Source organism: Homalodisca vitripennis, chromosome X (genome assembly GCF_021130785.1).
Source record: "Homalodisca vitripennis isolate AUS2020 chromosome X, UT_GWSS_2.1, whole genome shotgun sequence".
NCBI lineage: Eukaryota > Metazoa > Arthropoda > Insecta > Hemiptera > Cicadellidae > Homalodisca > Homalodisca vitripennis.
This window is the reverse complement of record NC_060215.1, coordinates 73,759,777-73,774,780: the sequence shown is the minus strand read 5'-3', so window position 1 is coordinate 73,774,780 and position 15,004 is coordinate 73,759,777. Positions and strand designations below refer to the sequence as shown.

General features: G+C 31.9%; 1 protein-coding gene across 2 annotated transcripts in view; it reads right to left on the bottom strand.

Annotated features, from left to right (window-relative positions):
- Positions 1–5,061: 5,061 nt before the first annotated feature.
- LOC124369212 (cytospin-A) overlaps positions 5,062–15,004 on the bottom strand; it is a 50,500-nt gene continuing 40,557 nt past the window's right edge. Inside the window, exons 9-12 of one of the 2 annotated variants that reach the window (XM_046827052.1) lie at positions 12,718–12,874; positions 8,758–8,943; positions 6,406–6,531; positions 5,062–5,234 (exon numbers count right to left, since the gene is read on the bottom strand). In XM_046827052.1, the coding sequence (XP_046683008.1) occupies positions 5,200–5,234; positions 6,406–6,531; positions 8,758–8,943; positions 12,718–12,874 (504 nt within the window). In that variant the 3' untranslated portion in view covers positions 5,062–5,199. The remainder of the gene's footprint in view (positions 5,235–6,405; positions 6,532–8,757; positions 8,944–12,717; positions 12,875–15,004) is intronic. The other variant, XM_046827053.1, reaches the window with a different exon arrangement.

Here is a 15,004-nt window from a genome sequence, read left to right as displayed (position 1 = left end):
TTTAAATGTCCCATTCTAAAGGATGTAGATGTCTCAAAATGTCAAGACAGTTGAAATATTTATTCACATTTAATGTTTTGCAAGTAGTGACTCTTTATTGTTTCAGTCCATTGAAATATTACTTTTGTGCAGCACAGAGTTAAATCAGATAAGAAAATTGAAGGTTTTAGTTGAAAGATACTTCAAAATGCAGATTTTAAATAATATTAAGTATACAGTGATATTCTTGATAATTAGAGCACTACAAATTACAATAACGAAAGTAATATCAAACCTTTCCTACAGAAAGTGCCAATGACAAATCCAAACTATTTAATGCATTGTGGATAGTATTTAAAAATGATTATAAAACTCTTCAATTCTCTATTGTATGGACTTTAATACGATGAGAATTTAATTATATTGTTCACTTTTAAAACAAGTTGAAGATGTTTCTTTTTCTTCTGATTTTGTTGAGGCCATATAAATAATAAAATCTGACATATAATTTAATTGGCTGAGCTTTAGCAAAGCCTAGCACTCATGGGCTGGAAATATTAAATTTCTGTCTGTACATCTATCTGCACAATATATTGAAAACAAGCTGACCTATAGACTTACAACTATGTATAAAGCTCCATTCATTGCGGAACACTGAGTTAGATGATGTTACATGTCACTCCATGAGATTTGGCTGAGCGTTCACAAATATTTTTACATCGGTCTCATGGGCAACCATGACAGCAATGATAAAATATCAGAATAAGTAAATTTGCAAACAAACTCAATATAGATTCAAACATGTGATATATTAACACATGTAGCCTAACTATCCCAACAGATACATCATTTTATAGTGACTGGGTGTGTAGACTTTTATTATTTAAACATTGATATGAAACCCAATTTAATAAATAAACATTTGATGTATTATCTGGCAAGACATGACAAGAAAGGTTTCTTATGTACACTTTACATTTTGCATGAAATTTTAGTTTATTAAGAAATTCATTTGACATATTCTAATGTAATATGTACATGGAACGAATAAATAAATTGATAGATTAAATGTTTTACTGGTTTACACGTAGCAGAATAGTAAACTTTACTTCTCTTACCTAATCTTATTTTAACTTATCCAAAGAATGCTTTATTACAAGGAAAAACTTCACACAAATGTATTATTGAATGTGAAAGATTCGCTAGTTTTTGTTTTAATATTTTAGATACTTTACTTACGCGTTGTGATTTATAACACATCTAGGTAGATTCAGGAATTGTAAACAGCTTATATGTATAAAATAATATATTCATTGAACACGTTACCTGTTTTAACCCTTAAAGCGCCAAACAGTTTCAGCTAAACTCTGGATTAGCGCTCATTTATTATAAAAAATTAAAATTAGATTTTCTCAACGCTAATTTTAATTTCTTTTTTTAGGTAACAAAATAAAACAGAAACTGCAAAAAAATATCTTTTATTATATTTATTGCTCAAAATACACATGATTTAATACGTAGCGTTCCAGCTCCTTTATAAATTTTACCCAATGCTTACTGTTTCCTTTTATTATTATGTATATCAATGATGACATTGCGTGCTTATATGTACTAGAATAGAACTAGAAAATAAGTATATTACATATTTAATACAAAGTTATAATAAAAAATTAAATTTACATGCCAAAAATTTGAAAACCAAATATTTTCCAAATTATTAGTCCTCTAACGGGTGTTATTTTTATAATAATTACAAAATGGTTTTTAGATGTTTATAGAAGTAAATAAAATATTGTAACACTTATTGGAGTAAAAACAAGCCTAAATAAAAAAAATAAACATAAATGTAGAATTTCGGAACAAGAGCTAAAATACATAATTATAAATATAAGGAGTAAAAATATTTCTATGAGGAAAAAAGACTTTTATCGCCATTCAAGAAACTGTTTATTTCAAAAGTTTATAAATATATAACTTTCATAAAAAGATGATCATATAACACATAAAACCACACAGTAGTTTACCGATCAACTATTCGCACTGCTTCAACAGGATATGAAGAAGAACACAAGAGCTGCCCGGCGCGCGCGGCGAGGCAGTGACGTACGCATAAATGCGCTTGCGGCGTTGAGCAATACTACCAAATTGCCAGCTGTTCAACAAAAACCGGTTCAGTATCGATCGTTAAACACAAAGATTGTCACGTGATGTGGCACAGCCCCGCTACACTACTGTAACATACACCCCTCACAGTCTAGCGGACAAACTCTGAACTAACAGTGCAAAATAGTAAAAACAAGTATATTGCGCGTCTACGCGCTTACGGCGTTCAGAGCAAAGTCGATCCTCGCGCGCATATGCGCTTACGGCGCTTTAAGGGTTAATTGAGTGTGTGTTTAAGGAATAATGAATTTTTATTTTATTTTTGTATCTCTTTTAGCAAGTAGGGATTAAATTTGGGTAACCGAAATCTTTATTGATTCAATGCAGAAGGAAAGAGACGTCCACCGAGTTAGTAAAGATTCTCATTAGAATTTAGAATAGTGAGAACTAAAAAATGTATCAGAGAGTCAGTAATGTAAGAGTCAGTTTTAACTGTATTCATTACGACAACACCATGGACAGATAAATATTTATATGACCAAAGCTGAACCTTTAAATATGGAGAAAAAAAATATTTTTAATTGAATGCTTGATAAAAGAATTATTTGTGACCTTTGAGTCAATCACTTTCAGTTCTAAACTCCAGTTTATTAGACAAAACTATCCATCAAACAAACTGAGTAAAGCTAACTAAAACAGAAATGCTGATTTCAATTCACTTAATTGCACCAATAATTCTAACTTTATTTAGAGATGAGATACTCTCTTATTAAACAGGCCACCCTTACACAGTGTGATGTAGCTTTATTAGATATTATTTTTGAACTTAAAAAACATTCTGAAAGTTCGGATCACAGGAATGGCCCAGAAATGGAAACAGCGAATACACATGATTACTATTATATGCAGTAACTTTTCTTGATTAGAAGTGACCTTGTGATTGCCACCTTATTATGTTTAGTATTACTCTATTAAAATCAAAGCACATATCAGTGAGATGTCTCCAAATTAAAAAGAGTGCAACATAACATTATTTCAAACTAGAAAGACTTCAGAGCATGAACATGCAGTGACATTGGCAGATGTGATAACATAAAAAGTGGTTGTTGCTAATGCTGAACAATTTTTAAGTTATAAGTAGGTTTGATATGAATAAAATGTAGAAACTACCCGCTAGCTGTAGCTTATATTTCTCTGGACTGACAAGACACTACTTAATTTTGATATGAATAAAACAGGTTACTAATTCTTCTATCTTGTCATTTATAAGACTTTGGTCGATCACACTTAATTGACCTTGACGATTGTCTGTTATCAATATGGCTATATTCATGCAAGTGGTTCGTGTTCAAACATTTATTTTATGAATACCAATAATCTGTTTAATTAAACTCAGCTGGTTATAAAAGAGTAACAATACATTTTTCTTGAAAGACAGGTAATTTAAATACTTCAATGTTTTTTTAAATACTGGATATTTCCTTGGAAAAATAAAGCCAAGTCTTTTTCACAATTTTTTACTTTATTGGTTTGTTTTCTGCAAGTCAAGGTTCATGCAAACTGTGAAATTTCTTTATACCACAGCATTAAATATGTAACAAATATCAGACAGCATTTTTATGAAATAATTTGGGAACCGATGTGTTTACAGTATGTGAATGGTTAGGTGATTATTGTTTCTAATTTTGTAACTATGATCAAAAACTTTTTAATATTAATTATGTTCAGAATCAAAATGGTGATAATTATTTTCAAGAAACAAAAATCTTTAAAAAATACAATTTTCCATCTTTATTAGCCTCTGGGTTGTTAAAATAATGAGATAAAAGGGTAACTTTACCATCCTTGTTTTTTATGCCCAATACGCGTTTAAATGTTGAAACACTATCCTCCTCTGCAGAGTCGTTAATGGTATTAAAATAGAGTTTAAATAAGATCCATTCACATACACGAACATAAATTAAATAAAAAACCTTAAGTATTGTTAAGGCAAGTTACCTTTTAATCACATCACAAAATACAATAACATTATACCCTCCTGCAGAAAAGTTTTACAACACAACAATGATGATATATTTCGAATTTTTGGGATAGGATGACAAAATTTATACTTGTAACACTAAAAACCAGAAAAGTTACTTGTTTAGAGTGTTTTTACAATTTTGTGGAAATAATGGAAAACTTTAAATTGTAATACTTGAGGTTAACTGTTAATTTAATACAAATTGATATTAAACTATCAATATTTGATCAAAGATCAGAAATATTTTTCAGACTAGGTTGGGAATGAATATTTTTTTCTCAACCTGTAAAAAAACCTTTGTTACACTAAAAGCATATATAAAAACTATTGAATACACCATAGTGTAGGGAAAAAGAAATTTTGTTCTATAAATAATAATTTGCAGTGGCAAATAAAACCTTTATTTTGGTTCAGTTTTATGTAATAGGTAGGTCTGATATCTGATTCAAGTCAAAGTTGGTTGCATCTAGACATTAAGATGTAACTTCTTCTACTCTAATAGTTGTACCCAGTAGATTCTACTTTTATTCTAGACTGGAAGTTACTTCTACGTAGTACTAGCTCATGTTTATTCACCTAAAATAGTTATTGCTAAGTCAAAGGACTAGATTCTAAGTTTCATTTCACTTCGCCAATTGTTAACGCATGGCTTTACCTTGAACAATGTACTGCCAGCCAGACATAATTCAAACCAGTGCAGAGTATTATATAAAACACTGATAGATAATATAAATCATCTATAATATAAATAGTAAACTAATCTAACCATAGTAATAATGCTATGTAATAAGTATGGCTTCCTTTAATGACACAATACATTGGTACTTACAAGTATCGTAGGGATTCCAACGGATTCGGCCGTGGAAAAAGCAACTTGAAAATTGTGTTCATGTTCAGAAGGCGACAATGAGTCATAGGGGACCTTATCTGGGAGATATGTGTGCAATAGAGCACACAGGGCCAGCCCATCAGACCAGGAGCTGCTAAAGTTGGTTATATCGATGTTTGCATAATTTTCAGTCTTAACTTGACACCATTTTAGAAGAGCATTTCGCTTCGATCCCCTCTTCTTCGCAGTTAAACTATCAAGTGGATCAAATTTTTCGTTTAAAACTCTTTTCCTTGTCTTCTGTAAATATTTGTCAATGTTAAACAAGACATAATAACAAAAAGGATATAAAGAAAGAAAACTCTCAGAACGCAATCCATACCAAATAACACAAGTTCTTTCTAAAAAGTATATTTTGATCTAACAAATAAAATCAGAAAAAGTCCCTAAATCCAGAAGCATCATACATGAGGTGATGCAGAAGATTGTCAACGTATTTTATAAACAAAGTAGATACTATCTATATGACCTTATCACCTAATCACAGGACCAGCAGTTAACTTTGTGACAGCAAATGACTTGTTAAGCTTTGCTGGTGTGAAGAGATAAGATGCCATAGCCCCTCTTAAAAATTGCACATAATTGTTGTGAATATTTTTGCTACAACACCTAAAATAGAAATGCAGAGAGATTTAAATAAAATAAATAGTTGGAATTAAAACTCACTTTCATTTTATGTATTTCCTCCTAAAAAGATTTTAAAATTAAATTATGCTAGAGATTTCCATTAATAATGATTGACCCGTAAAACAAAATGATGATCATCAAGTTCATTATTGATATGTGATATTTAAAAATGCTAATAAAAATAATAACTCAATAAGTAAATTATACGCATATCGAAAGTTTTAAATAAATCTATACTAAGTGTATAGATCCGGAATGGAATTATACTTTAATGTAATTACTGAGTATCACAACACACAAAATATTAAGGCTAATTCAAATTCAAAACAACTTTATTCATATAATTTGTACAATTACATTTAAAATCATACAAATAAAGAATGGCAGCAGTCAAATTTTCTTTAAAATAGTTTTATATTTCCATAAATTCTTCAAATGAATATTAAACTTTATTAGGCAAAAATAGTTTAAGGTGTTTTTTGAACAATTAATTATTATCTATACTAAGTCCTTGGAAATTTTATTTGTAAACTTAATGCTATATCTCATAATAAAATAGCCAACCATAATTCAAACAAACAAAAGCAAAATAAACTGCTTCTTTTAAATTAGGTTGTCAGCATTGGATCACAGCACTTGTGGTGGCACAAATGTTAACCTACCAAATCAACTAAAGCATACACTTTTAAATTATGCAGTAAAACACTTAAAAAGAAGCAAATATAGATTTTATAATCCAGGATCAACAGCTTTTTTAATAAGTAATATTAGTAATAATAATTACCTGGTTCTACTATACTGTCAGAAATTTTTTGTTTATTTGAAGTGACTTGCAAATCACGGAGAGGTGCAGGTGCTGTTTCCCGTTGAGGACTTGTCAGTGTAGAACCACTTTGTGATTCAATCCATGCTATGACAACAAATAAATTTCAAGTTTATTTGTTAACATTTAAGTGTTGTTTTTAATCTTAACTATACATTCAAAATTATATTTTAAATTTTATTTGTTCTCAACCAAAAGAAAAGAGAACCAAAATAACCTCCAGTCTTGCAACCTATTGTCTGAATAAAATTGATACCTGAGGACTTAGTAATCTAGTTTTAAATGCAGAACTAAACAAGCTAAAAGAAATGTAAGTTTCATTTTTTTATATCTTTATTCAGTACGTATTAAACATGGTTATCCATGGTTTTTATTAGGATTCAGACCACAAAAGAAAATACAAGAGCAGGAGAAAATAGTTTACTTCACTTGAGGATACTGTATTTTAAATTGATCAAAAACAGATTCAAACATCAGAGTTTAGAACAGGGAGAGTTAATAGATGTATTAAGAGTATGGCAACTAGAACCATTTGTATGTTTCTCAGAGTATATATACAAAAGACAAAATATGCATCAGGGTCCAAAATACAAGACAGGTCTACTTTTTAAAAAATGCCAAGGTATGATCTGTAAGAGTAGTTTTTAACTGTATTCAATAAGATAACACCACGAAATAACATATAAATATTTATATAACCAAAGCTCAATCTGTAAAAATGTAAAGTATAATTCTGTTCTACTTTGAAGCAGTATTTAATTAATATACAATTTTAACTGAGAAGAAACCCAGTATGGATCACTTCTGGCTGGTTTATACCTTCCAGTTGAACCCACCACTGGGCACAGCAAAAACCGATGTGTTACTTCAATCTGGGCAACCTTATGGATGTCCAGCAGCGGCACATTACTAACCGCAAATGTCGAGATTCTGGGGTGCAAGGACAATTCGATATGTCTAGTCTACTGTGGAAGATGACTGTTGGAGTTGGTGGGGTTTGTTCCTTAACCTCAGAGGTTCTTGCTAGCCTCAACAAGGGTGTGCCACCCCCTGCCTACTGTTCAGAGCTGGCCTCCCCTTCTTCCGGGAAGACATGACTTTGAGATGTAGTGCCCTAATTCTTCCTCATGGATCTTGATAGGCTACTCCCTAACCTTACCCATCCTGAATATCCTGTCACTCACTCCGGAAACAGCGCAAAGGTTCTTACAGGACTAAGTGCAATTTATAAGCTTCTTGTCCTAAAGAACAACTGAGAAGATGTATAATTAATTACATTATGTAATCGCAGGCCTAAGACATGACTGTTTAAATTATTCATCCAACGAGGTAGTACTTATTTAAGTCTCCAAAGGCCTTGTGGCAGTAATTGATCTTGGTAAATATGTGAGTTTGGTTATACATAATAACCTATTTTTGGTTTATGGTAAAGCAGTGAAATTTGAAGCTTTGTTTAGAATATACGTTCTTCTATATTGTTATATGCAATTTAAATTAACATAGGCTACCATTTTATTTTAAACAATTTATGTATGGCCATACATTGCAAGTTTTTTATGAAATAGTTTATTTCAAGACTGAATGTACCTTGTAACGTTTCCTTACATATTGCACATTTTCAGTCTTTACCTGATTAACAATTTTGTAAGGTTTTTTGCTGGTACGTTTTGGCAGCCAGCATATCACCTCTTGTTATTAAATGGACCTGTACATTATTATCCGTGAATATTTTATACCAATAGTTTAAGTGCAACATGGATATTTAATACAATTTTCAATGTACAAGTCAGTTTTTAGAAAGACTTTATATATGTTCATTTTCAAATTAAGAACTAATTACTTATGACACTAAGTAAAACAGTCAAATATTTTTATTGTAATTGATGAATAACCTAATCCTGTGATACTCCTAATCTTAATCTAACAAACAACCTCACTTGCAAACCCCAATGTGTACCTTTAACAGTGCTACACTTAAGTGATTCTTGTATTGTTGTCTTACACTACATTTAATAGACATTTTCTCAACAATTTAGCTTCCTGTTGTGGTATCACAAGAATATTAAATATTTATGTTCTAATATCTGATGTTCCAGTTATATTTTTATTCAAAACTACAATAAAATTTGATATGTGAACACACAATGATCTGAGTTTTTGAGATCTCATTTTGATTGAAACAGGGCCTACAAACCAGGATATGGTCATCAAGTCTGAACAATTTTCTATAAATAACAACATCCTTTGTGCCTATGAGGAGGAAAATACAATATTTTAAAATTCAACAAGTGGTTTTTCTACTGTTAATCATACCAGGTTTGGTTTGTTTAGAAGCATTTTTTTCAATGCTCTCAATCAGAGATTTCACAGAAACGCATTGAGTAGAGGGTCTGGAGTAGGTTTTCTTTACTGGAAGTTCTCTTGATAAGTGCAATCCAAGTTCTTTTGCACTAGGTTTCTTGTCATCAGTAGGCCGTTTATCTTGAGTTGGTTCCTTCCCTATAAAAACCCATAAAAAATATTATTTAAATTGTAAAGTTCAGTACAGCAAATCATACCTGAAAACAATCATTAAATAAGCCTTCAAGCTAACATAAACTAAAATAAGCCTTCAAGCTAACATAAATTAAAATAAGCCTTCAAGCTAACATAAATTAAAATAAGCCTTCAAGCTAACATAAATTAAAATAAGTTTTAAGTAAAATTTACTTTTATTTAACCCATTGAGAGCAACAAAAAACCTTTAATGTGACACCCAGCGGGCGGAGTTGTTTACAGCAGTAGGCAGTCTGCCACCCCGACGCGGCGCATACACAGTTTACTTGCGGTAATTTTAAATGCACTATTTTAACACATTATATAATTTTATGTAATACAATATGCATTTATTTATTTAGTTAACCCTTTAAAGAGTGCGTGTAAACTCTACATAATGAGTAAGGACGTCATATGACGTATATCTTATAGTGCCCTAAAAGAGTATGGACATCATATGACGTTTAGCCTCTCTATTATCTTAAATGCATTGCTATTACTGATTACCTTTAGGTAGATTAGTCTGTAAAGTGGTTCCATCTATCAGCAACATACTTATCTTCCATGTTTGTGCTTGCATTCACTTTTAATCTGATTTTACCACCAGATTGCAGCAGCCACCCAGTAGAAGCCACTGACTCAAGGTCGTGTTGTGCGCGCATCGCTTTGCTGTTAGAATATGCCACCACATTATACTAGCCCTAGCCATTCCTTGTATACTGCATACTGTGGCCATATTTATCTTGTAAGAGTGACTTGTATTTGTTGAGCAACCTAGTTTCTTACTGTTGTCCAAATGGTAGACAATATTTATCGAGTCTGTCATAGTGTAGAAATAAGACATTTGATTTACGACTACAGTGAGTGATCAAATTGCAGTTAGTGAAGATCAAGTTTTGCAATCAGATGAAGACCTTCTTGACACGGAGGGACACCTCTTGCGAGTGCTCAACCTGCGGTGTTGCTCTTTGTATATATCCCTGTTTTGAGGACTTTCATACTAAGAAAAACTACTGAAATATTGACTTCTACAACAAGTGGTCCTTTTTTATTAAGCTTTCAAATGTAAATACATGTTTTTTTAAGAGATTTTAAAGTTTTTTTCATTTTTACTCCTTATGGTAATATTTTTTATTTCATCCATTACTCATTTTAGACTATCAAAAGAAGACGTCATATGATGTACATACTCCTTAAAGGGTTAAGTATTGAGCTAAAATAATAAAATAAATCTAGAATAAGATTCAGCTTGTTCGTTGAAGGCTTCGCACAGCTCAGGATTGTACACTAATATTCACGGATAAACTCAAACTAATTCATCATCAAACAAATCAACATTGTTACCATATTCTCCATCACTGCAACTTTCTAATAACAAGTTCTGAAGAACACACGTTATCGTCCCAAAACTGAAAGTGAAGATCATATTAATAACAGCTGATAACATTCCAACTGATATTATTTGAAAAATACAAGCTAATACTTCGAAAAAAATACAGTACCAAACATAACTGAGAGCATCCGAGTGCATTCTAGTGGAAAAAAACGTATGATTTGTATGTGAACATTGATTACAGAAAACACAACTGTATGTTTCTGCTTTCAGAATAAACAACATATTTGCTACAAGTAGTATTATCGTTGCAGAACATTATTTTCTAATTCGCTGCAAAATAATAAATATGTTCTAGAATATTGTTATAAACAAAATTTTTTTATTGATTACAGAAAACACAACTGTATGTTCTGCTTTCAGAATAAATGATGACAGAACACAACCAAATACAAAATGTCACTGGGATTCTTTTCTATTAGGACTTTTACTCTTATAAACACATAATGTGACATTCCGGAATGCCATTACTCCCCAAGTGATTAACAATAGGTCAATATATGCTTCAACTGCCAATCAAATGATGTTCCATTTTCAACTTCTACAGCTTTTTTATCGAAAAGAGGTTGAAATACAGGTTAAATAAATGTACTTGACATTTATTTCACTAACAAATGTTTTACAACAAAAATTTAACTGACTTTATATTATTAATTTGCACTGATTGTTTTAATTATATTTGACCTCTTGTTGACATGTTTTAATTGCATAAATTGTATTGTAAGAATGAATAAAAATGGCTACTGATTACAAGTATCATGGCTTTTAATATATCACACTGCTGGCCAATATATGAAGAATGAATCAGAAAGTTATCTGCATAAAAGTTACTGAAGTGCGATTGATTCACAATCTGCACTATAAGTAACACCAATACATTGCAGAATCTTCCATAGATGCCCCCACAATACAAGCACAAATAATGTAATCAACTACTGGCTCTTAAATATTTTGTGTTTGCCTTTAAGATAATGCAAGAATAGAATCATGACAACACAACTTAAATAAACACAGGAGCTGTGAGCCACAATGTGTTCATTAGATTATAATCATGGACTATGAAACAGCAAGATGTAAGGATTCTCATTCACGTTGGATTATTTGGTTTCAACTGTTAGAATTGTCCATATGTTACTTGTGTGGGGAAGCCTTTCAGATGAATACTTGATCGGAAAACTGATGGGATTTCCACCAGCTGTTATCCAACCAATGCACTTTAACAAAAACTTATATACGTGATGGATTCAGCCAGCTGGCCATCTGCAGACTGGTGACAAACTGCACGAGCTGCTGTCTGAGCTGTGTTTAAACTGCACGATTAACCAGATCTTTATTTAAGGATATGTCAAACTATTTCTTGATTTCATAAGTTTCATAATTACATACACAAGATCCCTTCCCTTCATGAAATGCTTGATGAAAACTTGACAACTAGTTTGTGACATCATACTGGATCATCCATCAACAGGACACGGTCAACCAGTTGACTGCCAAATTGTCAAAACCAAGAGCGACATTCATGTGCATGTGGAGAAGGGAAAGGTGTAAGTGACAACTCATTGCTTTGCCCAAACCTTTTAAGGACACTGATTAAATGGTTAAAAATCGATGTATTAATAAACTACAAAAGCTATCTGAACTTTTTCATGAAGAGATATACTACTCCATTAAACTTTAAATGTACAAAGCAACACCTTTAAGAAATAGTAAACTTGGTTTTTAGCAAATACTTTAATATGCAGACATCAACTCCTCTATCTCAACATAATCATTTTTGTTTGAATATAGCTAAGATCTAAATGATGATTTTAATTCAAAGGCAGCACCCATATAGCTACAAACTTGATGGTGAAGTAGCAATTAACAACTTTAATAGTGAATAACTGAATTTCTAGCATTATCCATTTTTGGTTAGTTGTAAATCAAATATGTATACAATTTCATAACATACAGCAAAAAAATGTATACATAGAACAAAAACAATGTCATCTATCCATAAGGTTTCAAACCTTTAAAAAACTACTTAAGCTAATACGTAATTATATTAAACTCATTTTAACACAACTAAACTCACATGCACCATTATTATGGTCTTAGTGCTTTGTAATAATGTTGTCTTTAAAAGAGTTAGTGCAATGAAGGACCAATCTCAACATAGGAATGTGATAGAAACAATGAAGTAGCAGCAACAACATTACTGATCGAGAAGTATACTGATCTCATTGAGTAGGACAAAAGGTAAAAGGATTAAAGGTTTGGTTTCGTAGGAGTTAAAATTAAATAAATAAACAAGGCAGCTAATGTTCCTACTACAACTTGCAAAGAGGTTGCAGTAAAAAACTTACCAGTTTCGATTTGTGACTTTAACAGACAAATCTGTTGTTCTAGATCTTTCACGTAGTCTTCTGTTATGCCAAGCTGAATTTGGCAATCAGTTTTAAATTCATTTGCGACTCTCACTGCAACTAATAAATCACCTTGCAGCTCATTCCAGCTGGCCGTCTGAAATTTAAAAATATATTATTTATTTACCTTTGTACACTAATAAATAACTATACAGTTCACTCAACTGTTAGTAGATGCTTGAGCTAGTCATGGGTGACTTAATAAATCTTATAAAAGGTATGGCACAAATTTTAAAAATATCATTTCTACATTGTTAGTGCTACATATATGACCAGGTTACAACACAGAGCATTTACATGTAATGGACAAATATTTGGCCTACACACAGGGCTGGATTTACATATGGGCTGAATTTTAGTCAGTTAATCATACAGTGTTCTACCAAAATTTCATGTTTCCCGGTGTTACTTTTGAGAAATTTAACTTATTTCAACCCAAGTGTAATGATTTACTACAGTATTTTCCATTAAATAATGCAGTATGGTTGTGGGGTAATGCCAGTAAAACAGATTTGATTTTTCCTTCAAAAAAGTGTATGACATAAGTTTTTCTGGACAGACAGCATCATGTAAGATCTTATTCCAGAAATTACAAATTTCAACTGTTCCTTTCTTATATATTTTAAATTGCATACTTTACATAACACATTACTTAGATTCTGTGTACTAAAACCACCATGGTCGCTAGTACTGCACAGAACACAGAATTGATTTTTAATACCAAATCCAGATTGAAGTTTACTGAGAGATCTCAATTAACTTAAATATGTGGATTGCGAGGAGAGAGACCTCATTATTCTGTGAATAAGTTGTACAGTAATCTACCCGAATACAATAAATCTATATGTAATATAAATTCATTTAACCCTCTAAGTGGCAAGCGCCGTCTGAGACGTATGATTCACGCCGCCGCGAAGGGGCTAGCACCGTCACAGCCGTCGCTTCACATTTAAGGCCGCTGCTCCGCAACCGTCTATTATTTTTAGGCCTAGTTTGAACTATCGTATTCTCCATGAAATTTCCTATACATATCATATAGTATAGTGTGTATTCATGTTACTAATGTTTGCTGGCTTAAATGATTCCGACGGTTTTCATATGACCTGGCGGCAGACGAGAGAACAGCTGTCTACTCGTCTCGTCACTGTTTTGTTTGGCGACTTTGCGTACTATTATTGTCAGTATATTATTGTTTATCGCGTTGTTCGTGTTACCGGTAAATGTTTAGGTTATTCGTTCGTCATGGAAAATGTTGGGGTACTTTGGAATTATACCGACTACACCAGTATGAGGAACACAAACAAATAAATTTATAGAAAAAAAAACATTATAGAACGAAAAAGCAACGCTTCAATTACAAACTTACAATGATTATTAATTGTTAATGGGTTTCCTGTGACGCCCAGAAAGCAGCAATATCAAGGATGAGTGAGTCTAGTGGATTTCCGCCTTCAGCAGCAACTGCCGACCGCAACGCATATTTTAGATGTAGGCAACTAGTCATGATCTTGTAAAAAACGAATGGCCCCCTCTTCGCTCCTGGGTAAATCCCAAATTCTCATAGTGTCACCCATCACCAATTTATTACACACACAGTAAAACACGGAAGTACAACAAAGCGACAGACACTTCGGCACGAAAAGTACAAGAATGCGGCGCACAAGCTGAACGGGCGGCAAGAATCTGTAGTCACGTTATCTACTAGATCGCTCGACTTTGACCTCTGTCTGAGGATGGGGGGGGTTTGCGATAAGACAATTCCTGTTTTATATTTACGAAATATACTGTGCTATGACAAACTAAGCCACTATTATAATATTATAGGCCCTACACTACTGGGAGAAAAGACAAGCCCCTTCTAGTGACTCAGGAGTAAAAAAACCAGTTTATACATAGATTTAGTTTTTCCCATCTAACTTTTTTGTTCTTGTAAATAGAAAAAAATGTATTAGAAGTAATTTGTTTAGAATAAAATTGTGTATATTCTGTGAATTTGACATTATTTTGTAGCTCCAGTAGTTTCAAAGTGACGGACAGTAGAACTTAAAAATTATTTTTTCTAAAAAAATTTTTTTACACATCTACAACGATATTAATCTGAAAATAATGGTAAGGCACCAAATATTATATTTATTCTTATTCTATAGTTCATAAGGAAAACAAAAATATATAATGTTGCTAGGTTATCACTTAGATAATATTTTCTAAAAATAAGTTTAACGATCAC